The 27458-nt window shown below is 40.0% G+C and overlaps 2 protein-coding genes across 4 annotated transcripts; both read right to left on the reverse strand.

Annotated features, from left to right (window-relative positions):
* Positions 1–2: 2 nt before the first annotated feature.
* Positions 3–7019, reverse strand: LOC145478100 (uncharacterized). The gene is made up of 2 exons (XM_081456009.1): positions 6134–7019; positions 3–3474 (listed from the first exon to the last, which is right to left on the reverse strand). The coding sequence occupies exons 1-2, from the start codon at positions 6843–6845 to the stop codon at positions 1883–1885; spliced, it is 2304 nt and encodes a 767-aa protein (XP_081312135.1). The 5' UTR covers positions 6846–7019; the 3' UTR covers positions 3–1882.
* LOC145478108 (uncharacterized) lies at positions 5181–27451 on the reverse strand. Of its 3 annotated transcripts, XR_014048188.1 has the most exons (5): positions 26168–27451; positions 25286–25318; positions 23419–23742; positions 18707–20634; positions 5181–5223 (listed from the first exon to the last, which is right to left on the reverse strand). XR_014048188.1 is itself a non-coding variant. In XM_081456023.1 (4 exons), the coding sequence occupies exons 1-4, from the start codon at positions 26865–26867 to the stop codon at positions 20429–20431; spliced, it is 1263 nt and encodes a 420-aa protein (XP_081312149.1). In that variant the 5' UTR covers positions 26868–27451; the 3' UTR covers positions 16012–20428. The 3 variants fall into 3 exon arrangements, 2 of the variants coding, with proteins under 2 accessions (XP_081312149.1, XP_081312150.1); XM_081456023.1 differs by lacking the exon at positions 5181–5223 and having other exon boundaries at positions 16012–20634; XM_081456024.1 differs by lacking the exons at positions 5181–5223; positions 25286–25318 and having other exon boundaries at positions 16012–20634.
* Positions 27452–27458: the final 7 nt, after the last annotated feature.

The following is a 27458-nucleotide window of genomic DNA, read 5'->3' on the forward strand; positions in this document are numbered from 1 at the left end:
AATGTAGTGCATGAGTTGTTAGTTTGAAAATTAAGACTGAATGCTGTCATTGCTTTCTTGCTCAAGAACCACTTGCTAGAATTTTGTGAAATTTGGCAAGAAAATACTGCCGGAAATAAGTAAGTGAATTTGAAGAAAAAATCCTGAAATAAATATTTAACAGAGGGAATTCTTAATAATCCTGTCATACTTTGACTAAGGACACAAAGTATAATACAAATTATCTCTGTAAAACTAAAATTATTAAAATAGCATTAACATGACAGCATTCAGTTGCATGGTTGTTGCATGCGAATGATGAGAAAATCTGGATTTTCTATAAATGATCAAACCCCAATTTTGTATATCTGATCATGTTGCCATGACAACATCATCATCATCTGAACTATCAAACCACCTAAGACTCCTTTGCAGCCATTATTAGGGTTGTCATGCAATGCTTTCTCCAAGCATTGCAAGATTACCCTAATAACAGCTGGAAAGGAGGCTACCAAAGACTGTGCTTGCATCTTGCCTTTTTGGGGTTTGAAAAATTATGAATAAACATGGTTCCAAAAAATTGTGTTCAGCCACCTTAAGAATTCTGTGTGTTAAGCTATCTGTAAGCTGAGATAGACCTGTCATGAGTGGTGTACATGAAAATCGTTTGGCAGAATTTTTTTGTCTTCCCAGCAAGGAATACCTTGGAAAAAACAGTGGGTGTACATGCCATTCCTGCGGTTCACTGCTGCAGTACTAGATACCTTTACCTTCAAAATGAAACTACAGTACAGCTCAAACTTGGCTGTTTACTGATTGAACAATGTTGAATTATTGCAGTGCCTATTTTTCTTTCCTCGTGGGACCTCCCATGGACAGACCACAGCCATAATTAACAGACACTTCAACAAGATCTCATCTTTTTCTGCTAAGTTATGAGCCATGGGGGGGGGGGGGAGGGGGGGAAATAGGCTACTCTAGCTATATATAAATCGAGCTCGATAGCAAAGCCTAGAGGACCTGAAAATTAGAAGTGAACGTTTGTGCTTGTTAACTGTGCATCCTGTAGGCCTCACAACCAAGCTATATTTAAATATACTGAATGTAGATGTAACCTTTTGGCAGTAATTACCAAAAATAATTCCTACAATGGAAAAGTGAAATGTTATTGCCAAAAGTAAAGGAAAAAACCCTTAGTCTCCTCCCTTTCTCTTAAAATTAACAGGCCAGCCACCTGGTTTTTCATTATTTTTATAATTCCACACAAAGAACACTAGTTACTTACAATGCGATACTTAAATCACCTACATTACGATACTTGTACAGAATGCTCTGTACTTACATTATGTTATAGTACTTATAATTTTATTACGGTACTATCACTACTCTTTCAATACAATGTTTGCATTACTTACATTGTTATACTAAAACCACTTACAATGCATTGGGCATTGTTGAACCATACATGTATTGTATAGTTCCACAACCAGTTCTTAATGTCTTGTTTACAATTTGGATATATATAAATTGTTTTCTATGTACTTTACAAGATTATGGTACAATAAAACACAAAAACGAAGGCTATCTGGCAAAACATAATGTGCTTTGTTTGTGTATCATTTTGCCTTAATTTTGTAAATGTGAGGAAAAATAACTCATGCAAAGGTCAAGAAATAATTACCATACTTGACTGGCTGTGAAAACGAGAAAGAGTGAAGTCAGACTAAACTGATTCCTGTAAAACGATGAAGTAGAAGTATGTAGTGTTTTCTTTGTTATTTTGGTCTGTCATCTCATTTGGATTCTGGCAAGCAAAGTGATTTGCCATTAATTAAAAGTGCTCAAACCTCCTAAATAGAGGCCTCTACTAAGACTTTGCACAACACAAGTTTGTCATGTTCTGTTACAACACAAAAGAGAAGTCACCCACTGGACTGCCCAAGTTTCCTGAGGGCATGTACTGAGAACGGTACTGTGGTGGAATGAAGACCGGGCTGATTCTGATTTCAGGGTTATATCTACGAGCCTTATCAAAGTTGTTTATGATATGTTCCTCCGTTGACTTTTGGATTAAACATAACTGTGAGTGGATGTAGCCAAGCTGGTGATGTTGCATGGCCAAGTGATGCTTGTATTCATCATTTGTTAGCTGTGTGGCCTTATGGACATAATCCTCAGCTTCCTTGAGGTAGCTTATAAGATCTTTACGTTGCCTATCTCCATGACCTTTCTTCACATATAGGTTAAACTTGCAGCAGGCAAATTGGAATGCTACATAGGCATTTGTTTGAGTTAAATCACCCATTGCCTCAAACAGCTTGTGAGCATTTTGGATAGCCTCCAACACTTGTTGCCCATCATTACTTCTCTTCTGGCACAAAGCAACTGCTTTTGAAATGACAGAGTGTAGATCCTCACACATTGCTCCTTCCTCTACTAGCTTCTTTACTAATGCAACACCAATTGAAATGTCCTGCATTTCTTCAGCAACACACCATTTGCAAAGTTCTGTGATCAGGGGAATGCGTCTCTTAAGCTTGTCAGAGATGAAGCTTTCATATTTCTGAACATTTGGGTGGGTTGCATCATTCTCGTGCAGCTCAAGCAGTTTACGAATTAACATATCAGAGCATATGGATGGATTTTCGTCAGAAAGATGTTTATCAAGAAATTTCTTGAGAAGTTGCACTGCATCTTCTTTTTCTCCCTTTGCACAGAGGTTGTCAACATCTCGAAGAATCGAATGGGCTATGTATTTTGGATGGCCAGGAAGACGAACATGAAAGTGTTCTGAACTGAAGTAAAAGGATGGCTTTGGATTCTTGTTCTGCTTCATGGATTTGAAAATGGTTCTAACTCCAGTGAACCGACCTTCAGCCAATTTCCTGTCTTTAAGGAATTCAGCTATTCTGTTTCTAGATGGCACACATGGAACTTCACTGCCCTCTGTGAAGTGTTCCTCCTTGAGAGTGGGGTTAGGACCAGGATAACTAATGAGATCGATGCAGTTTGGTTTGATGTGAATTTTAATTGGATCACAGTGGCAATGCTCATAGCTTCTATGGTAGAAGGCATTCACAACTGCCTCGCGAAGAGCTCGTTCTGGATAGGCGACATACTCATGGCGAGCTTCTTCTTTTGTTCTCTTTAATATGAAAGACAAGACCACATCAATCTGCTGGTCAATTGGTCCAGTTACCGGCACTTCGTCTGTCACATCATCATGAGTGTACAGTGCAATTTCAGTTCTTGCCCCTCTGAAAAATTCATGTGGTTTCTGGTGAAAGAACAGCAGGGCTACATTTCTGGGTACCCACACTGGCTTAAGCATGCCACCAACTCTTTTGTCTCTGATATTTCTTAATAGGTTTAACCGATCGAGCAGGTAGACTGGACCCTTGTCATCCTGTTCTAGTAATTTGGAGCCAATGCCTTTCAAAAAGGTCTTCACAAGGTTTATGTCTATGTTGTCTTCAGACAGCTGCTTGCCAGTTTCTGTTTCGAAAGTAAAATAAAAGTGAAAGATACGCTTAGATCAATACAATAGTGAAGAGGGTGTTGAAAAATAAAAGAAGACAAACAATAATTATTTTGTTAAGCGCACCATGTAAGAACACTTTGAACAGGCTGCATGTTGCACTCAGATTCCAGTAATAATTTATTGGTGAAATGCACACCACGATACCTTGAGTCTGGGAAAGTAATTGAAACTTATTTTGACTTTTTTAAAGACATTTGGCCATTCAGTTAGCAATGTTACTTTTGCACAATGCATTTTTGCTAAATGTTTATAAAACAGAGACTTAATGACAGGGATGTTTCTCCTTAGAAGTGTAATGTGTAAAAAGAACCAGTGAGAGCCTTAGGGGACATTTGAGTTATCTGAGTGGGGGTGATCATGGTTCTGTTGCTGGTTTCAGTTTTGGATCAATTTGCCTGGGTTGGGGGGGGGAACTCCCATATAAAAAGGACGGGGGTGCTCTTCATATACTCTGGGGGTTAAAAAAAGTGGATTTGGCACCTCTTAGGGTGCTCAGCCTGAAAAGGTCCACAGCGGAAGCTTTCGTGGTACCTTTTATTGAGCCAAATAAAGTCAGTGTCAGTTAATGTGTTGTTTTAGAATTGGTACCTCTTAGGGGTGGAAAAAAGGTGGTTACGCAATGTAATATGATAATGTTCACGGCTCCCAGGGAGCTTCCGATACCTGTGAAGTACCTTGATAATCTTTTGACCAAAAGCAATATGACAGGAGATAATGTGTTGTTTTAGAATTGGTAGCTCTTGAGGGTGGAAAACATTTCAAGCCACGCCCACAAAACAGGATCTTGGTACCTCTTAGGAGTTCTTTTCAAAATTTCCAGTGAGCACCCTCATCCTTTTTATATTGGAATTCCCCAAGGCAATTTGCCATGCTCATTCAGAACCATGCCAGCTAACATGCAAAGGCACAAAAATGCAGTGATTACCCTGTTAGGGCTTTCCACAAGTTGCTCAGCAACTTTTTGGAAACTTCTGGTATTTCGAGCAACATTGTGATTTTTCATTTTGAGCAACTTTTTACATTCTGAGCAATTTCTAGATTTCTATCAATTATGATAAATTTGAGCAGGTTTTAGTGCTTAAATTGGCCTTCCTTACATATTTCACAATGTTTTAGTGAACAATTTATGAATTTCCTGTGAAAAAGGAATCAGATCCCCCTCCCCCTGGGACAGATGATGGGTGCATTGATGCATGCAGCACCTGAGCAGATAAAGATTCACACTCGACTGATACAAGTGTCTCAGGTGAAGAATTTTTATAAGATTAATATTGATGAATATTCTTTACTCATACATTTTTTGGTTTTAATTGAGGACAAAGTTAGTTAGCAAGTTACGCAGGTTATGGCGCAAAATTGCACAAACATGCTTAGAAATCTTACCTTTGTTGTACAATTGGCATATTTTTGCACCAGACCAAATAAAGGAAGAGAGCAACAAAATGTTTTTCTTTTTTTTTTTGGAGCAACTTTCATGCACAAAAAGCAACTTTTGACCTTTTCCAAGCAACTTTTGAGCAACCTTTAGAGAAATTGTTGGCAACTTTTTGGAAAATCTTGAGCAACTTGTGGATAGCCTTATCCTCTGTTGGCAACATGAGGAGTGACTTACAGCTTGTTTACATGTATGTGTATCACTATGGTCGAGTTATGAAGTCAAGTAATACTGGTGTCACAGTGTCACTGGTCAATACAAGTGTAACCTGCCCGAGAATTGAATGAAGTCAATCAAATCAAATTAACAATTAAAACAACCACAAAGCTAGTTGGATATTAGTTTTTATTACTGAGTAATTATGTACACGCAAATGTTTAGAACAATCAATATTCCGAAATTCACTGTTGGTCTATTTTGACATGGGTGTCTCTTTGGCTAATTCGTTGGAGTAGTCTGTCGTTCGTTGCCAGCTGTGTAACTGGCCCAAGAAGCATGCCATGTTATTTGGGAATCCAAACTCTAGGCTATATTTATAATGAATCCTGCACAGAAAGGTTCTAAATAAAATTTTTGTGGAGGCCACTTCACTATCATGATGTCAATTAACACTGTCAAGCCACAATTCCATTTAATGAAAAAAAATATATGCCAGAATTGTCAAAAATAGAAAATAATACTATAATGATTGCAATATTGTAAAAAAAAAAAACACAAATCTCATGAAATGATGAAAAGCCTTCCAAATCATTATGTAGAGAAGCCTGTCGAAACATGGTTGCCATAGAAATACATGTACCGTGTCAATTGACTCCCTAAGAAATATTACAACACTCTGCCTCTCCTTGGTTCTCCCCCAGCCTGGCTCTCAAAGTCAAAATGTGATCTACGAAAACTTTTTCTCGATTTTGAGTCGACATAATAACTCATATATTCGAAGTTGGTTATACTTGTCAAAGGGAAACTAATTTCTGAGACTGGAGCGCTAGCTAGCGTACGTCAGCGAAACTGGGTTTTTGGCGCCAAGAATGTTTCCGTTTAAAAACTTTTCCCGGGCGTTTTTAGCTCGGCTCAGAAAGTCTCCCCTACTAAAAACATAAAAAGAGCTTTGGGCAGATGCTGCCATCCTTCTATCAAGCCGTTCCCTAAGAGATGAAATATTTGATAACTTCTCTTACCTGAGTTGTCAATAGCCCTCCTGTCGTCAAATGGAATCTTGTTCTTGAGGTACAACAGATCCTCGATTTCTCCTGCAGAAGCCTTCCTGGTTTCTGTTCCCCGCCTTATATAGTAACGATGCTCTCCTTTCCCGCTTTCTTTGCACTTATGTGGCCTGTTTTCGGAGGCCATGGCCCAAAGCACTAATACATGCTTTCTTTCTCCCGGGCTTTCCACGACTTCAGGTGACAGGATGGGGAAATATTCGGGCTCGATGTTTTCTCGGCACGCTCCCAAAATCTCCTTTTGTATTCGATCTAGGTCCCTTCCTGGAACACCTAGTGGCGGAAGAATGATTTGGCGATCGTCTCCTTGATCTTCCCAGTTTTCCTTTTCTTCCACGCCAATAATTATGTATCCGCCATTGTCATTGTAAAAGTCGTTCGCGAAGGCGCAAATTGTATGAACAATTTGCCAATACGTTCCACCTTCTTTTCTACTGTGCCACGCTTTCTTGAATTCAACTCTTTGTTTCTCCACTCCTTGTAAACTCAGTAGATCGTTTACATTGATTAAAAGACTCGAAGCAGAGCGAGCCATCTCTGCTAGCTCCTGCTTTCTTCTTTGCGTTTTCTCGAAAAAGCAGCGATCAATTAGACAAATAACTACTGAAGCAGAAAACCCAGACATCACGCGATGCTTGGCAGAGCTCCAAGCACCACGCGATTGCATGGCACAACCCCCCTGGATATGGGTAGCCTGGTGACACTTGTTTTAGAGTGTGAAGAAATTTACTGTCGAACCCAACAAGTGTAATGTGAGTGAGTGTAACGCGCTAAAGTAACCAGGAGCGCATTTATACTTCCGGTTTTTTGGGAATTCGGTTTTACTCGATGTGGCCCAATCTGGTCCTTATTGACGATTAATTTTTGTGATTTATACCTGTTTGCTTATTCTTGGAAAGTGCTAGTTTTTAATCGGCTTATTGTGATCCATGGATTTTTTGACGTTAGGGTTGATTGAATTTAGTTTTTGTAAGACTTCAGTATTAGCTAGTATTTACGACACTTGTTCTAAACCTGTGCACGCTTTTTGGCACAGGACCAGTTTTTCATTGTTTATGAAGCAATCGTAACCAAGTTACGTTATTTCGCATGCAAATAGTCGTTAAATCATCAACCGCAGAATAAATCTCTAAATTCAACGGTCGACAGAGTCGCTAAAATCAACTGAAAAAATATTTTGAAAATTTTTGTCATCTGTCATTCTGCCACGAATAACTATAGCATGTGATTACTAAACTACATCTGAGTGGGGTTTTAAGGCAATAACATTGATAAGATGCGAACAAATGTATTTTTATTTAGAGACATGTGCCGAACCGTGAAACCCTCCCAAATATAATATTTCATGGGTTGAAATGATAGTCGAATACCAGTGAAATCTAAAATCAGTAAGCGCGAATCAGTTCCTGGGTGATTCGTCTTCGAGTGATTCGAGTCATGTATGGACCTTCCGCCGGGACGAAAAATAGCGGCCGTTGCAGAGAGCTCGAGGGGGCCGCTGTACAGAGGTGGCTGTTAGTGGAGGTTCGACTGAATTACAAAAACTAATTGGAATCTTCTTCAGCATCGCAGCTTGTACTGACGTAGTTTCAGCACCGCCTAGAAATTACTTATTTCCTTCTAAATGACCATAATAATTTTTATTTCCACATGAATTGGACCTCATACCGTTATTGAAACTTCGTTTGTGGCATTCCTGTTCACTGAGCTGAAGATTTGGTGAAAAATAACACAAAATCTGTGTTTAATATTGAAGAGAAATAACAAATTGACGTCAGTTTTTCATGCGTCTGTCCGGTTATTGATCATAAATTTCGTCATAACATTGTCAGAGTAGCTGTGGATCCGCAGATCGAGGTGTAAAAGCTTAACATAGCGTTCAAGGCAAAGTCCGCTCTTTTCTGCACCTTGCAAAAGTAGCTTCGTAGAAGCCAGAGAAATAATATGATCCATGGAAGGAAGGAAACGAAATATTGCAGCATATCATTAAATTGTAATAAATTAATCTTTAATCTTTCTTTAATCTTTAATCTTTAATCATTATTTATACACGGTAAAAACATCAGGTAGAAAAAATAGTAAATAAGTAAGTAAGTAACAGCTTCATTTACAGAGGGTAACACATAACAGTAAAAAACTGACGAACCAGTGGCCCTCTATCCTAAGTTAAAAATTAAAAACTATTTACACTTATAAGATAATAAAAATTACAAAATAGAATACAGCTAAAATTTAAAGATATGATAAAAGTTAAAAATTTAAAAAATCTAAATCTAGATATGCGCAACTAAAAACTAAGCTAAGAGTTTTTGGACAAAAATGTTTTCTAACAGAAGACTTAAAGGAGCCAATGGAGTCTTTCTTGCGAATGTCTAAAGGGATGCTGTTCCATAGTTTCATAGTATTAGTAATAGTATTAGTAATAGTATTAGTAATAGTATTAGTAATAGTATTAGTAATAGTATTAGTAATAGTATTCCATAGTTCCATAGTATTACATAATAATGACTAAAAATCCAAATCCTAACATTATATTAACTTACATTAATATGCCACGTAAGAAAAATCCTGGTTTCCATGAATGCCGTGTTTAAAAATTATGGTAAAGAAGGCGTTTAAATTTGCTAAATGAACCAGACTCTCTAATGTTACAGCGTAAGCTGTTCCAAAGGGTAGCGCCGCTGTAACTATAACTATTTTTCATGTAGTTAGTTCTTGGAAAGGGGACAACAAGTTTGTTTACCGAGTCCCTCAGAGAATAGCTTGATTCATTTCGCTTTATAAATTGACAAATTTATAAATTGACATCCTTAAGGCCGGCCTCTTTCGAGAATAGGGAGCTTACGAATCGACGACTTTCGCACGACGGCGCCGTTGGGTCACCTTATAGTCCCGCGTCGTCGTGCTGTAGAAATTTGAATTTACGATTCGCGGTAAAGACGACGACGTTTATGCGCGAAAAAAAATATACAAGACAGACCAACAAAATGTGCCAGCGTGGCAGAAAAGAAAGCGCAGCTGTAAGTCGAGAAAAATTTGTGTGCTAAAAGATTAGGCTGGCTATAAGACCACTCAAAACAACAGAGGAAAAATCGCCAAGCTCTGTGGTTGAGCTATCTAGTCCTTGTTTCTAACTGTCGACACGAATGCTAAAAAGCAACTTTTCAGTCCTTACAAATTCATTGTGCACTAGAAAGTGTCTTATATTTCAGTGAAGCGTGATTAAAATGAAAGATTTTTCATACAGCAATTTACTTTTCATTCATACCGTGTCGTGCTTTGACCGCTTTCAGTGTTGGTTGAACTCATAGCGTTCGCCATGGCACTGTAGAAGGTCGTTTCTTGAACGAAAACAGGCAAAAAAAATTAAAATCAACCGTCAAGTACATGCCCCTAATGTGATACTTAAATTATCTGGCAAAAATACCCGAAGTATCGAGAGAAAACTTTGAAAACTAACCTCACGTCCTCCTGTTTCCAAGACGCCGGCAAATCGCTCTCACCAACGTCGTCGACTTTGGCGCGAAGCTGGCAAGTACTCAGAAAGGCATGCGCAGTGAGCATGTCACGCAATCTAACGGCGCCGTCGTGCGAAAGTCGTCGATTCGTAAGCTCCCTAATAGTTCAGGGGCCCGTTTCTCGGTCCCGAATAATTTTTGCACCCGAAAAGCCATAGCAAAATCTCGAACCTTACGATTAGAGAGCTGTTTTATTCACATATTCTTAATTTGAACAGAGGTTCCCTTCATACAAGAAGTTTCAGGCGTATACACTTCTCCGCTTTTAGATACAAATGAACTAAAAATTGTTTTACGGGCCCGAAAAGTTTCCGGGGCTTCGTGAAACGGGCCCCGGGTCCGGTGACTTTGCACAGCATCCCTAATCCTGTTAAGGGAGAATTAGAAAATTACCTGCGATCATGTCAACTGACATGAGAATAATTTTCATGACAAACAGAACAAAGCATGAAGTGTAAAAAGCTAAGCATAAACGCTCAAGACACTGTCAGCTCCGTTCCAGAATGTGCAAAATAGTTTCGTAGAAGCTAGACTACGAGTAGTCCCTCTTTTGCTTAGTCCCTCCTTTCGCGCGCTCCTCGCCCCCAGGATTTCGCACGGCCATTTTTTTCTCGCAGTTTTCTTTCGCGTCGCGCACGACGGACTAAGCGAAAGAGAGACTACTCGAAGTCTACGTAGAAGCCAGAAATATAATATGACGTCCATGGAAGGAAGGAAACGAAATATCGCGTCATATTATTAACATATTAACATCTTTCTATCCAGCATTCGAGAGAAAATAAAGAAATATACTATCGAACCTTTAGTTTCACTATTTTCGGAGAGGGGGCGGGGTGGGTTGGGCTCGCTACTTTCGGAGGGTCGCTGCTTTCGGTATTTATCAGCGGTCACAATCTTTTGATGTTACTTTCGGGGGGTCGCTACTTACGGGGAGTGGTTACTCTCAGAAGTCTACAATCCCAACTGGCAGAAGGCAGATAAGTGCGGACTATTTACAAGCGTGGAGGAGGAGTTGAACTCGGGACTTCCGAGAACAACACCAGCTGGTGGTCAAAACTTCAACCCGCGACCTACGGATTTCAAGTCCGGCGCCCTAGAGTACGAGTAATCCCTCTTTCGCTTAGTCCGTCGATTTTCTTCCGCGTCATGCACAACGGAGTAAGCGAAAGAGGGAAACCACTCGGCCACGGCGCCCTAATTAACCACTCGGCTGAGTGGTTCAGGGGCCCGTTTCTCGAAAGCCCCGGAAACTTTTCGGGCCCGTAAAGCCATAGCAAAGTCTCGAACCTTACGATTACAGAGCTGTTTTATTCACATGTTCTTAATATGAAGAGAAGTTCCCTTCATACAAGAAGTTTCAGGCGTATACACTTCTCCGTTTTTAGATACAGATGGACTAAAAATGGCTTTACGGGCCCGAAAAGTTTCCGGGGCTTTCGAGAAACGGGCCCCAGGTCCGGTAACTTTCCGCAACATCCTTAAGTTTGTGTCATACATACATACATACATACATACATACATACATACATACATACATACATACATATATTTTTGATGAGGCAGGTCTGAGTCTGGCAACCCAGAGGGCTGGTGTGGACCTGCCATAAAATATAACCTAGAAACTAAAATCTAAAATTATTAAAAATACATCCTTAGGATTCAAAAGCTACTAAAAGATCATTTAAAATGACTTAAAATTTACATTTCTATTAAAATTAAGTATAAAAAGAGTGTTTTAAAAATATAAAAATGCACTATTCTTAGATTTAATAAGGCACGCCTCTTTCTCGAACTGTATTTGGTCTAATGTTTTTGAGGCTAGTTTAAGTTTTTCTTTAAAAAGCTGAAGAGAAGTAACGTTTCTTATGAATTTTGGGATGGAATTCCACACTATAGGGCCTCTATACCTAATGCTATTTCTTCCGAGTTCACTATGATAACATGCTAGCGAGAAGTCATTCGAGCGCCTTAATTTGTAACTAGTCTCATTTGTGCGGGTTCCAAGTAGGGCCGTAAGCTGCTCCGGTAGAATATCATTATGCACCTGATACATTATCGATGCGAGCCTCCGCTTGTAGATGTAACTCAATGGCTTCCATTTAGCCCTTTTAAGGGCGTCACAATCAGGAGTTCCACTAGGGAGTTTATGGATTAGTTTTGCAGCTTTTATGTGTAAATGCTCTAAGTCATTAAATGAAGACAATGAACAGGATCCCCATACGGCAATGCAGTAGGTTATGCTTGGAACAATGCCTTTGTAATAGATTTCTTCAAGAACACAGGTAGGCAGTCCTTTCATAGACTTTAGGAATTTTAGTTTTCCTCCAAATTTAGAGTGGAGCATTTTAATTTGAGGTTTCCAGTTCAAGTTGTGGTCGATTACAACACCCAAGCAGGTAGATTTGGAGGTGAAATATATGTATGAGTTGCCAAATATCAGTGGTCTCATAGGGCCGACAAATGCGTGTTTGCAGATTAACATTGCTTCCGTCTTGCCAGTGTGAACAGTCAAGCGATTTTGGTCGCACCAGCTTTTAAAATCAATTAATATTCGGTTTAACGCATCCACTATTTCTTCAACCTCCCTCCCAATGTAATACACGGTGGTGTCGTCGGCAAACATATGAATAAATCCGGTTGCGGACGAGTTGGGTAAATCATTTGCATAAATTGCAAAAAGTCTAGGACCTAGGAGGGAACCTTGAGGGACCCCAATATTGACTGGTCGCAGCCCAGATCTTACTCCATTTACAGTGGCAAATTGGCATCTATTTGAGAGGTAACTTACGATCCACTCGTGGAAACCACCTGATATTCCTGCAGCTGATAATTTGAGTTGAAGGATGTTGTGGTCGACAGTGTCAAAAGCTTTTTTGAAATCAATAAATAGTACTCCGACTTTGTGGCCAGTATCAATTGCCTTTTTCCATGTTTCAGTGATATAGACGAGTAATGATTCAGTGGAGATTCCTTTCTTGAACCCCCATTGGTTTGAGTGGACAAGGCTATGCATCTCGAGATGATTGTCTAGAGAGTCGCAAACAATACTCTCTAAGATTTTGCTGTTTAAATTTAGCATTGTCAGAGGTCTATAGTTCGCACAATCTGACTTGGACCCCTTCTTGAAAACTGGGATTACTTCTCCAATTTTCCAGTTACTCGGGTGGAGGCCGCGTTGAATACTGTTCTTAAATATACTGAAGAGACCTTCAAAGAGGGTGTCGCCTGCCTCCGCCATTTCACGTGACGTTATTAAGGATCACAAGCAGGCACATCACGGAGGCAAAGCGGATACAAAATCCTGACATTTTCAAGTCTTGATCACCGTTCTCGGCTGTAAACTTTCGGAGTTTAAAATCGTCAGGAAACGTGCTCATTTATAGAGACATTTTTTCTGGTAGAACAGGACCTGAACTAATCTTTGAAAGATGTCGGCCGGAAGGATGTCAACAGTTGGCAGGTTTGGTATTACGTATACCGCAATATGTCAAGGGACTTCTAGAATTAGAGGATTACCAGCGATCGTGTCAACTGACATGAGAACAATTTTCATAACCAACAGAACAAAGCTAAACATCGCGCTCAAGACATTGTCAAGCCCGTCAGGCGGACGAAGCCCTCGGTCAAATACTTCAAATTGATGCAAGAACTTAGTTAAAGAGTCCTCGCAACCGCTCTCTTCTATTTTTTGCGAAAATACGGCTCCGTAAAAGCCACAGAAACCTCTATGGAAATTAAACCAACAACAACAACAATCCTTTATTTACACACGATTTAGTTCAAAGCAATAGGTTTGCTTGTAGGGTCGTGTATCCCGAACCAAACCAAGACAATATGACATCCATGGAAGGAAGGAAGCGAAATATTGCGGTACACGTAATACCAAACCTGCCAACTGTTGACATCCTTCCGGCCGACATCTTTCAAAGATTAGTTCAGGTCCTGTTCTACCAGAAAAAATGTCTCTATAAATGAGCACGTTTCCTGACGATTTTAAACTCCGAAAGTTTACAGCCGAGAACGGTGATCAAGACTTGAAAATGTCAGGATTTTGTATCCGCTTTGCCTCCGTGATGTGCCTGCTTGTGATCCTTACAGGACCAAGTTCTACACTCTTCTGGCGACCAGCTAACCCAACTTACCCAAGCGATCCACAGGATCCTTATCATCAGGGTAACGTTTTCATGTTTTATTATTGACAAAAATCAATCATCTGATTTTTCTTCACCGGCCGCAGTTCGAAAAAGCTACCTCATTTGTATTTCTGATCGATTTGCCCGTGGGAATAAGATAATACTGCTTTTCGATAATTGAATCTTAATCTTGATTCAAACTTAACGATAAAAAAGCCCCTTTGAACTGCGGAGGAGAGAGAGCGAAAGGTGTTTCTGTGACGATCATCCTGGTCACTTTTATTTCACAGAATAAGCCTACCTTCTTTAATTGCAGCTTTTGAAACTGTTCCCTCTTCCAATGTGACTGCAAAGAAGCTTATGACCAACTTTCTGGGTTATCCGCAGACAGGCGAGACGGCGCAAATTGCCAAACGACAAACGATCACTGAAGATATTGTGATAGTTTTGGATGGCTCTGGGTTGGTTGGCTCTTGCGAATTCAAGAAAGGAAAAGAAGCACTTAAACACATGATCGATACACTGCACAATCCCACGCATGATTCGAAGTACGCGGCGGTTACCTTTTCATCCACTGCAACTGTCAACTTCAAATTTTTACCATACTCATCAGCAGCGGGCGAGATAATTAAGATATTATATCCACGAGGCTCAACCAACACCCAAGCCGGACTGGCAGAAGCAAAGAAACTGTTGGAGGACACTAACTCAGGTTCTCTTTGGATTATTTTCATATTTTACGTCTTTAGGTTTTCGAGAAGGTCTCCGGATTAGTTTTAATATTTTGGTCCGTACAAACCGAAGAGAACTCTCTGAAAACGCCTTCGAGTCAGTTATTCGGGTCAGAAGATAAATTCCGTAACCATGATATTGTCATTAATACTGACTTACATAGAAAAAATAAGTGGATTAACAAGATAAACTTCTTTAAAAGTAGCGCAAAGCTAAGTCGATTTAAATAGCTTTTAAAGTGCCTATGAAGTAAAAAATAATTGCTGCTTATTTGAAAGGCTTTTCAAAGTGAAGAAGAATGACGTTTCCCTTTTTGGAATATCTTTTTTCATTCTAGAGATATTTCCGTTTTGGGATTATGCAAATGAGGAAAGTGATGACGTCATAGTCGTTCCACTTGAACAGCAAAACACTGAATCAAGAATATCTCTAGAAATATTGGAGCAGTGTTCTTCAAACTTGGCACCACAAATGTGCATCACAAAAGAAACGGAATGACACCTTCTGTGTTGTTGCCATGGCAACACTTTTGGCTCCAGTCTCTTTCTGTGAAAAACCAAATATGCCAATTTGCAACCCTTCGAAAAGGGACAGAGGGGCTTGCTCGGAACACACATGATTCCCATATTTCCTAAACTCTCCCCATTAGATTGTTGGGAGTGGATGATCCTTGTTTAAGATAAAATCTGGTAATGTTAGTTTTAATTAAAACAGGACCAGTGGCATAACTGTTGTCATGGCGACGGCGCGACGGGTGTCATTTTGTTTCTTTTGTGATGTACTTTTCTGGTGCCAAGTTTCAAGAACACTGCTTTAATATTTCTAGGGATATTCTTGATTAAGTGTTGAACTGTTTTAGTGGAACCACCTATGACGTCATCACTTATAATACAAAAACGTGAATATCTCTAAAACGAAAAAAGATATTCCAAAAAGTAAAACGCTATTCTTCTTTACTTTGAAAAGCCTTTCAAATCAGCAGCAATTATTTTTTACTTCACAGGCACTTTAAGACTAAAAGGTGAGGTAATAATGAAAAGCAAATATTTTTTCTTTATTGCATTGCTTCATAACACTGGTTACATGTGCCTGAGTAAACGCTTTTGTTTTTGTTTATTTTTTCTTGTGTAAGGTCGCCTTCTCTTCCCAACAAGAAGTCTGGTTTTCCTTGTCACTGATGGTAAATCAAACGTCCAAAGGCACTTGACCGTACCAAAAGCCAATGCACTGGAAACTAGTGGTGTGGAGATCTATGCGGTTGCTGTTGGAAGCTACATTGTCGGAATAGACGAGATGGTGAAGGTTGCCTCCTATCCGCCAGAAAATTATCTGTTTAGAGTGAAAGATGAGACGGGATTCTGGAATGTTATTCAATCGATAGTGCAGCAGGTTTCTCCGGATAAATACCATATCGTCAACTATGACCCTCCTTGCTAGGAGATCAAAAGTACTTCAAGGTTATGTTAGTTCAGAGCTCTGAACATTCTTGTTTTAATTGCTGAGCGTAGAAGCTGAGAACTGTAGTGGCTGCGCTTTTAATCTGTGTAGGAACAGATCTGTGGATTGCATCTGCAAACACTTTAGACCGAGTCGCTTTTTATGCTGTGCTTTAAACTGACCCTGGCTGCATATGGAGATTAGTGCTATGTAAGCCACAGGGATTGGGGCTTTTAGGCAGATAGGCGAAAAAATATTTGAAACTTTGAATAAATCGGTTGATCTTCTTTTTTTTCTTTAATAAAATAGTTTTTTATTGGTCAAGATAGGAAAACTTTGACCTTCAAAGCTTCTCTGACGAGTATGTTTTTTTGCCTAGTTCTCAGGCCTCGATGTTTCGCCTCGGTCAATCGTTTTCGGGTCACGTGGGCCGACTCCGATTCCTCACCGAAATCAATTGACTGTGAAGGCCCGGGATAAAGCCGTACAGGAACTAGGCAACAGAAGTGTAGCAGCTCTCGTGAGCTTGTAAGTCTTTTGTTTGTTAGCCGCTTTTATTGTTTTGGGGCTAGACGCATTGTTTCTGTTGTTCGTTCTATTGTCCTCTTTAAGGATAGCAAACCAATCATGTGAGACCTTACGAGATCTGCTACATCACCCTTTTCAAAGACCTTCCCTTTCTGTATGAAATCAGGTTGTCTAATCGTCAATGATTCCACTGTGGTAATGGCCAATTCGCAAGTTTCCGCTCCTTTGGCCACCACATTTGCATCTGATTTCGTGTTTTTGTTAATAGACCAGTTTACAGTTGTCTGTTCTGTGACCTGGCCTTTGAATGGCAGCGAGGCTGGAGGTGACCTTGTTTTGATAAAGACCTCACTGTTCTTGTTGTGTAAATCAAGTTGTTCTTATGCTAACTAGGTGGCATTTACATGAGAAAAGCAGAGAGGTCTGTATCAAAGCAAGATCACCTCCAGCCTCGCTTGCGGTCATAGGTCAGGTAACTGAGCGCAGAGCTGTATGCTGCCGCAGTGAGTGAGCCTGAAGCGAACAAACGAGATTAGACTATATCGGAAAAGTCCACCACTTTTCGTGCAAAACGCAAGGAGTTGTGGCTATGCGCGAATGGAAGAATTGAGATGCGCTGTTTTCCATGTGCTTTCTTCGATCGATGAAAGCAGAGATGAAAGCTATCGGGAACAAGAGGTGCATCAGTCCATAATATCCAACAAAATACTATCCGTTTGTAAAATTAGTTGAATGAAAAATTTGAAAGCGAAGCAAGCGAATTTGCTGAATGAAATTACAATCAAGTAGAATTCAAGGAACGGCTATCAAATGAAAGAGATATAACCTTGGTCAGAAAGTTTGAAAAGCGTTCAAGTTCGAGTCATGGAGAAGAGCCGAATAATTGTGCACTTACACATTGCCATTGTAATAATGCTGCGGAAAACTTTGATCGCCATGTGACACAGACGTTGTGCCAAAATTATTCTCGACTAGATCTCTTTCAGGATTCCCTTGCTTTGAAAGCCTTGGCATTTCGAGCTGTATGTGTGGAGCTCATTGTTGGCCAGATTCAGAGTCAGGGACAGAAACTATCCTAGCGTCAGATTCATTTTCAGAATCTCCGAGGCCACCCTGATGGTTTTTCGTGGCTGGTAAAGAACCGGGCTTACTTCGATTCAGCTCAAAACACTCAACTTCTTGAGGTGCTTTTCGCAAGGACATCGGAATTGTTGGCGCTAGCTGTCGTTGATTCTCTCGTCCTCGTCGGCCAAAAAAGAGACCGGGATAAAACTAGGTCGTCCTCTGTAGCTGTGCGGGATTTTTGCTCTCGGCCGATTCGAGCTAGCTTAAGTCGAACAGTTTCCTCATCTGCTCATTGGAAATTGGTTTCTTATGGACTACGCCGGCAATGATGCCTGTTTTCCTGAGGCTTGTTACAAATGTTCTAATAATTTATTTGCCTGGTCAGAGATGGTGAAAAACGGTTTGTTGTGTGGCGGCGAGCGAAGGAAATGATCAATGGTGGCTCTAATGGACTGAACTTGCAATACGTGCCATCTTTCTTCCTCGCAGACGTGTAAAAACACTTCAAACAAACATTCAGTTCTTCTTTTGATATTTCTTATATCGGTTTCGAAAATTTGGTGCCACCAGAACTAGCAAGCCATTCCGTTAAGGTAAACATTGTTTTTGTGACATAATCTTCATGAACGCGTAAAATCTCGACGGTGAGATTTAATTTTGCAACTTTCAAGGGAAACTTAACATATACGTACCGTTAAATAAGCTAATCTCGAATTTTGTGGCTTTTTTGTTGTTACTGGGACGACATTGTCCATAATTTCTGGTATTTCCTCTGTAGATAGCTCACCGAGTCTGCTGTTTTTCATCCATTTTTTTTGTCGACGAAACTTGGCTTCCCGCGAAAAAGTTTATGCCAAGCGACATTTACTGCATTCATTTCCATATAAGGTCAAACGTAGGTATAATGGCTGGTAACCGAGATCCAGTGAGCCAATCAGAAAGCTAGAATTGCATTATCCGAGGCTGAGAATTATAGTTTTTATTATTGAGTAATTATGTACGCGCAGATGTTTAGAACAAGCAATATTCCGAAATTCACTGTCGGTCTATTTTGAGATTGGTGTCTTTTTGCTAATTCGTTGGAGTAGTCTGTCGTTCGTCGCCAGTTGTGTAACCTGCCCAAGAAGCATGCCGTGTTATTTGGGAATCCAAACTCTAGGCTATGTTTATAATGAATCCTGCAAAGAAAGGTTCTAAAAGATATATATTTTTTGTGGAGGTCACACTTCTCTATCATGATGACAGTCAAGCCACAGGTGCATTTGATGAAAAGAAAATACTACTATAATAATTGCAATATTATAAAAAAGACAAGACAAATCTCATGAAATGATGAAAAGCCTTTCGAAACAGCATGACTGCTGCGAATACCCTCCAAATAACAGTACAAATATACAGCGATATTGTACAGTTATTTGTACAGTAGAAAACCTGTTTGCCGGACAGGTCGGCGCACGCACGCAAAACTTTCACACTCTCCCTCTTCCACTGATAAATTTATTGACTACAGCAGTTGAATAATAAATCTCTTATTAGATGTTTTGGTTTGTAGTATCGGTTTTTATTATATAGACACGAGTGTTTTACTGGAAAATACACCGCTCGCAAAATTCATACGAAACCACATCCGCGACTCGAGTGGCGTATTTTCCATAATGGAAATATCGATGATTTCACTGATATCAAGTTTGTCTCTTAAATTGTACTTAATTTCGTTGATGTATCATCGAAACATCTTCGGATCTGCCTCGAAAGTCCTCGGCAATCTTCGGTAATCTTCGGAAATTTTCCAAAAATGTTCGACAACGTTCGTGTGATCTTCGAACAAGTTTTGGAAAATTTGCGGAAATCTTCTGAACGTGGTCGGAAATATTCGGAAAATCGTCAAAAACGCCGTCATCAGTATGTCTATATAATAAAAGGAACATCACACGTTAGCTCGAAGATATGAATTTTATGTTCTCGTGGCAAGAACAATATCTCACTTGTTCGCTGCGCTCACTCGTGAGATATTGTTCTTGCCACTCGAACATAAAATTCATATCTTCTCGCCACCGTGTAATATCCTCTGTATATTTTTACTCGTTTGTGTTTTGATCCGCCCTACGGGCTCGTCAAAATACGGCACAACTCGTAAAAATATACAGCGATACTACACACCAAAACGTCTAATGAAATATATATCTGTCCGATTTTCCAAAATCATGCCCGCGGATTTGAACCCCTCCATTCCGTTAGCTTGTGATTTTTTATTTTTTTTATGAGGGGGGAGGGGGGGGGGGCTTTCCTAATTGCAGCAGCTTGTAGAGCTTACCTAGCATGAAATGTAGAGAACTTCTTGCTGCTGTCTATTCTTTAATATTATTTAGCGCTACCCACTCCCCTGCCTTTTTTTAATTACTGAGCCCAGGCTACACTCGTCTGAATTTCAGTTCGCGCGGTGACCCTGACAAGGAGCCGACCGATTAGCGTTCTATAACTGCGCACTGTCTAAAGAAAGTCCATTATCGTACATGAGAGGGCCCTGAGATGTACTAAAACGGGACGTCATTTAGCCCCGTAATATTAGGCCGTTTGCACCGTGGCGATACAGTTGTGCTTGCTTTAGACAGCAAAGAGCTTTAGCCACATCAGTTTAGGACTTAGACGTGCAATGGACTAGACATTTCTTGCTGCTGTTGGCGTTATTTGGTCTGAACTTTGATGTAGCTAAAGACTTCCAAACAAGACACAGGCTGTATCTGCCAGAGATCTTTCCAGCTGACATCATGGGTTTACCTCAATACCTTTGTTCATATACAAGTTCAGTCGGCAGTCAACTGAAAACTTGACGAAAATTAGAAGAAGTGATATAACAGACCAGTAAGTCCAAAGAAAAACGACAACCAGGTCAGAGAGGTGTTAAATGTTATTCTACCAACTTTAAACCCACAACGCCTGTCCTTAGCGTAAGAAATAAACAGAGCGATGTTACTGCGATCCCTGAACGGATGGCCTTCATTCCAATCATCAGATGTGATGCAGTTGATTCTCTCGTAGATTCCTTCAAACATGAAGAAAGCAATCAATAATTGAATCAGATGTCACTTTGTACTTTGTTTTTGTTAGTTTGTTTGTTTTTTGCTTGCTATTGATAAAAGTAAGTAATAAAACTACTGGGCAATATACTTCGGGACACTAGCCGGTCAAATACTTAAAGAATATTCGACCGGCAGTAGAGTAATCTGATAGGTTAATCTTAGTTATTGGCCTTCTGAGCTACCTTTTTGGTGGTGTAATAGAGTTATCTCCTGGGACGACGTGAGGCAAAATATGATGATTTGTCCAGATTTTGACCAGATTTATTTAAACGTCGGTCCATGGAGGCACTGAAAACACTGTTGATGTCAAGTTCACAGAAACTGAGACTGTTTCAAGTAACCGCGCAGGAGAGCCAAACCTGAGAAGACCCCAAGAGGGTAGAAAAGATGGAAATTCCCCATCACCCACCTTTTTCACCTTTCCAATTTTTCTTTTGTTACCTCATTGCCTCATGACAATTTTTATCATTGCTCCCTGTTATATATTCTTTCGTTCATACTAGATATGAGAATTTCGCGATAACTCAAAGCAATACCACGATTATTTATTTACTCCCAACACTGTCTGCTGGTTGCTACGAACTGACGCTTTTTTTCAGGTCCAATCTCGAATGAGTCGAGATCACTAAATAAAATAAATGTGATCACGAACGCATCCGCAGAGACTTAGTCTCATTCATTGGGAAGTATTTATAATTTTGTAAATACCGAAGATAGTCTAAATGGCTTTAACTGATGCTGAGAAACCACGAATTTTATAATAGAGATCTGGAAAATCTACTGATAGCTGAGAAATGGTGTGAAATCCCTTCATCCATACCCTCATGAGAGCATGAACTCTTTACCACTCTGCATTGTTTTATCATACACCATTGGTTTTTCCTTGTATATATTTGTTAAAGTGCACCTAACCCCCAAATTTTTTTTCGCTAAAACGAATCTAGACTTTATTTGAAGCATTTGGGCGAAGAAATTTTTGAATTTGGTTGAATCCTCGATTTTCCATGCCCTTTCAAAGTCGCGCTTGAAGTGTTTCACGACCGCGTTTTAGGGAGTCAGGGGCGGCGGTACCTGAGACGTCTACCCAGGAACCAAACACAATAGCACCCCAGTCAACTCTCTGTATTTGCTCGAGAAAATGGAACACAAAACTAATCGTTTCGATGTATTTTGGGACTAAAACGTCCAGGATTTGTCTCAGAATCATTTCTTTTTCGTCACTGGAGTCAGAGTTAAGTTTCGATTCGGAAGACTCCGAAATAAACTTCGATCGAGCACGTTCGACAACTGTGAACTCACTGCTTAGAGCTTTGAGAGCAATTTACAATATTTCAAGCGACGAAGGGGAAGACTTCTTTGCGGACGAGCTGCTTGTATATTAGGCATGGAAAGCTAGATACGAAGTGGAGGAGCAGGCAAACGAAAAGCAGGAAAGAAAACTCAAGGACTGCTTTGGATGGTAATTTCGTCAACTAAACATAAGATTCCCACGCGTGTTTATAGCCCGTTTACATTTGTCCTTAGCGAGAATGTATTTTGTCAGGGTGTGATTGTTCTGTTAAATACAGTTTGTGTTTTACATTCAGTTGAATGCTTCATGTTTATAAGAGCGACGTACGTGTTGCAGTTTTCGAGACTTGATGACCTCCAAAACATTGGCTTCGATCGATTGAAAATCGTATTGTTTGGACCTGTATTTTTGAAGCTGCGGAAAGCAAGGCGGAAGGAAACATTTCATACAATTACCGATTTCACATTGTCACACGTTTTAAGTCGTAACTCCAAATAACCAATGTAAATTGTTCTCAAAGTTTGCAGTGAAATTCGTCGGATAAGCGAAAAGGATGTGTTCCCTAAGCGGTCCGCGGATAATGTTACGCGATCATATTTTCGACGCTATTGCACAGAATCTTTGTCGCACTGCTGATTTCCAAACCTTCGAAAAACTCTGTGAGTCTAACAATTTTGTCATCATGTAATTCTAAAGGATTAATCTTCGACTTTCATCTAAATCGAAAGAGAAATAAGTGTTGGTTAGCGGCGTACAGTTGCGATCTATTTACATATCAGTATAACGCTTCTTGATCATGATCGGATCACACAACTTTGCCGATTATGTTATAAATACCGCGGGATTGGAAGATATAGGTTGTCGGTAGTATTTCTACAAATTGCTGGTTAGCTTTAAGTACAAAATTTATGAAACTAAAGTTCGAAAGTCTGCGGAACAAATTCCAGTGAGAGTTCTTCAATGGTTCTCACAGATTCAATTCGCTTGTTTCGGTTCGACAAAATCAACCATCGTTTACGTCTTTATTGCACCATTAGCCGATCATCGTCAGTAAATTGTACAGTATATCTTTCTTTAAATCTGGAATATTGCTGCAACAGCCGATAGCACCTCTGAAAGGCGTTTCTGCGCACTTTTCGAATGTGTATTGCACCACCCTGAAGGAAATGAGAGGACGTGAGATATCCAACCTTCCTGGGTAGACGTCACAAGAGCCGCTCGACCCATTCTTCTCAAACTCGGTCGTGAAACAAAATGGCGGTGTTTTGGGACTATTTTCGAGATTTCGTCGGGGCACAGAAAATCGAGGATTTAACGGAATCCAAAAATTTTTTCGCAGAACTAATTCAAATAACAAGTAGATTCGTTTTAGCGAAAAAAAATTTGGGGGGTTAGGTGCACTTTAATAGTTGCGTCTGTAGTGCTTTTTCTCAGCGGTCTTACAGTATTTTCTTACCTGTGCAACTGCTGGTAATTCTAGCGGCGAACATACAAGGAAGAAGAAACAGATAGAGTTGGCGTAGGAAGAACAAGCCGAGATGCACTAGGTTTATCGTTGCAGTACCATATTTGTTCCTCGAAAGCAATTCTTTGGATATGTAGATGACAGATAAAACAACGGCTACTCCGTAAGTAAACCAGTGCACCACGAACCACACGCCGTAAGCTGACACTGTATTGAAAACAACTGTACACAGCTCTTCGTGAATTCTTATGACGTCATCCAGGGTTCTATTCTGATCGTCCCGGATACGTCTGAAGGCGTCTTGTGCAATAGTACCTGGAATATATATCTAATTAGACATCGTTTATCGTTTGGCATCACACCGATGTTTAAGCTTCGTAAGTGTGACCAGTTTTGAGTTGTAAATTTTTTTAATTAGCTACTCAGAGACTAAACGCATTTTCGTTGACACATTGAATCTGTTACTACCCGCCAGTGAAAGTGCGGATGACACTAAAAGCATCTTTTGCAAGGGTACTCGAAGAATGTATAATATCAAAAGCAAATGAACAGACAAGTTGTGGCAGTTCACTGGAATAACCTCAAAAGAACAAGCGAACATTGAAAAGACCAGAAAATCAGTAACACCCAACGAAGTGACTAATAACAGATATTTTGCAGCCGTTGCCTTAAATTACAATAGCTGATGGGTTATTTGCGATCATTAGTCCTTTTTTTGAGTTGATATCTTAATTTAACGTTCACGAATTAAAAATAAGCAGAGTGACACTCCTATAACCACGTGACCATAGTTCAATCAGAGGGAGCTAAAAATAACTATTACATCATTCCGATGATTACATGCATGGGTAGGTTCTCTTATTATCATGTCTGCAGAACACACCAGAAGGTACGTTTTAATTTACGACAAGAAAAAAAAAACGTCATGCGATACTCCGCACCGAAAGAAGCGTTGCTCACTCCCTCGCGGAGCAAGGAATGTTTATTGGCTCTGTAAAACTTGTTTCGCACCTTTGGTGCGGGTAGGAGCCCATGTGTTCATGTACCTCTGCCTTCTGGTGCCATAACGTCTCTGCCCAGGCTCTCTTTCGTTCACTGAGTCGTTATCATTTTATCTAACGGACCGTTCTGATCGCGTATCTGGTTTCTTACCATTAGTAAAACGCGTAACGGCGTAACGAGAAACCGCGTAACGGGATTTTTTCCCTTTTTTTTGTTTATTTCTTTCGTTTTGTTTAGTTTTGTTTTGTTTTTTTTCCGATGCTGTGGTTAATTATTTTAAAACCAAAAAAACTCTAAAAAAATACAAAGAAAGGTAAATTAAAACATGACCCGCGCTGTTCTTGTTATGAAAGAAAAAGAAAACAAAATATATATCAAGTATTTACACGTGTGAAATCTACTTTTAACCACAGGGAATGGAGGAGCCAAATTTGGCCTAGTCAATTATTATTTGTTGGATTTTATCTTAGTCCCCTTCTGGTTTCTTCGGATGTCTCATGTCACACAACGCTAAACCCCCAAATATCTTGGCGCTTTTGTCACGCTGTCCGGTCTTTCGTTACCTGCGGTCAAACACAGAGTATCTACAAAATAAACTTGCTATCCGCTGGGTTTAACCGTTATTGCTTGTTTACAGAGACAAAAAGATCCGATAAAGCCAAAAGATCCGACGCACTGTAGGATTTAGCATGCAAGTATCTACATTAAAAAAAAAAATACCATTTCATCGCCATCGCTACATTCAAAGTGATTTTATTTAAAGGCTCTTTCGATAGCGACCACTATTAATAGGCGTTAAAGGTGAGCTACATTTTTAATAGAAAATGTAATGTACCAGTATTAAACTTTCACTTACCAGAAAGCCTTCTCTCCCCAAGGAAAATGACTTCTGCAGAAAATCGTAAACGCAAGTTGTTATAAGAATAGGGCGCCGGTCGAAAAATTACTCAGAATTACTGAAACCTGCAACCACACTAAACAAATTGTAACTGTAAAGATCGAGAAGCAAGAAAGGAAACTAAGGTGACTGAAAATGAAAGTCGAAAACTGGCCATCATCATTCTCCTCCATGACCGACCTCCTCGAAGCGTGAGAAAGTGCGCCCGCGGAGAAAAGTGCCTCCAGAAATGCGATAAATTTGGCCAAAGGGCGGGAAAAACACAGCCAAACACGAATAATAATGTTCACATTTTTTTTTTCACTTGGAAAAACAAAGAAAGAAAAAAAGGCAAACAGACAAAAAAAAAATCAGCAACAACAACAACAAAAAAAACAAACAAACAGGGAAAAAAATCCCGTTACGCGGTTTCTTGTTACGCCGTTACGCCGTTACCCGCGTTTTACTAACAACCGCTTACCATTTGTCAGAATAAACCGGGTGGGATGACCTTTGGAATAATAGAAGGCTTTTTTCCAAAATCAGCAAAACAGACAAACCAACCTAATAACACAGCGCTTTCCAATTGCAATTCGATTTCCCGTTTTTGTTTTTGGCTGATAAGAGACTAGAAACTCGAAAATGTAGCAAATGGAAACGAAATTTTCGAAAATTTCCACCGTTCCGTTCCGAACGGAAAAAGAGGACTATTTCTGTAGGTAGCCTAACGATTTCCCAACGGATTTCCCGGAAAATTACCGTTCCATTTGACTTTCAACCGAAATTTCCAGATTTTTTGGCTTGATGGTAAGCACCCTTACACTCTACAATTAAAAACTGCTCTGTAAGAACACAACTCACCAAGTGTAAAGGAACTGACGGCAAACACGTGACAAGTAGTTATTGCGGTCCACTGCGCCAAAATCTGCATACCCACTACTGTAGCAAGAATGTCGAAGGACAAATTTCGTGGCTGACTCCATATGATGGCGTAAAACATAGCCACTGATGTTAAATGGAGCACTGTTATAATAACAAATGCAAAATACAAGCACCAGACATTCGGTGTCTCGAGGTCTTCCTTCAGTGATTCGGAGGGTGCTACTAAAGCCGAATCCTTGCGTCGGGCTACAATGAAACAACCTATGAAAAGGACATACGAAACCACACCTGCGAGAGAAACTATAGTGTACATAGCATTGGCAATCTGACGGTCGTCTTTATGGTGAGAAGGCTTTTTAGAATCCGTGGAGTTTTGTAAGAAGCTGCAATCAAACTCGGGACATCCTAACACAACATAGAAATGGTAAAAGGCTTGACAAACGCAAATAGCGGTGACTAGCACGCGAGGAATGAAGTTCCACGCCTGATGACTCCATAATCCAAGCGAAAAGAAGGAAACTTTGAGGATATTTAACACAAATCCATTGCATTTATCGACATCGTGTTGCTCTCGGCCAAGCCGGAAGTACACATAAGTTGGTGGCGGAGGAATGAGATGTTGTTCTTCATCATTTGCTAGCCCATTATTACCTTCCATGACCTCATCTTGTCTAGCCATCCCCGCATTTTCATGTTAGGACCAAAAATTTAACGTATTCTTTTAACCACTTAACGTCCATTTAACGGAAACATACACGTAAATAATTGGAAATTAACTTCCTTTGCATTTATTTCTGACTCAAGTTATTTTCATTTTCACTTTCTATAATCTCGTGCGCGTGCGCGGTGAAAGAACAGGAAAATTATTCAGTCACGCAGTCAAATATCAAATAAGATCTATTTACTATAACCAGATCTTCCACGTTACGTCTGCCTAAATAATAACCTCTTATACTAACCGAGCGGCGGTACCTACTGATTGCAGTCGAGGAGCCAATATTCCCCAGTAAGGGTCTAGAAAGCAACGTTAGTGAACAGTTTATTACGTGGAACTCGGACCATGCTTGCTTTAAATTTACCGGTTTTCAAACCAATAACTACACGGCTTATGACCGTTTCCTTGTGGCAAAATCCCGACCAAGAAAGAACCAATGGAAACGATTGGATTTTCCTCAATTAAGACTGCTTTGCCATGTAGCAAAGTACTTCTTAATAACATTTCTAGCTTGCGTGGCAGTCGTAAATTTGGGAAAGGGGAGAGGATGGGGGG

This window comes from Orbicella franksi, chromosome 2 (assembly GCF_964199315.1).
Source record: "Orbicella franksi chromosome 2, jaOrbFran1.1, whole genome shotgun sequence".
Lineage (NCBI taxonomy): Eukaryota > Metazoa > Cnidaria > Anthozoa > Scleractinia > Merulinidae > Orbicella > Orbicella franksi.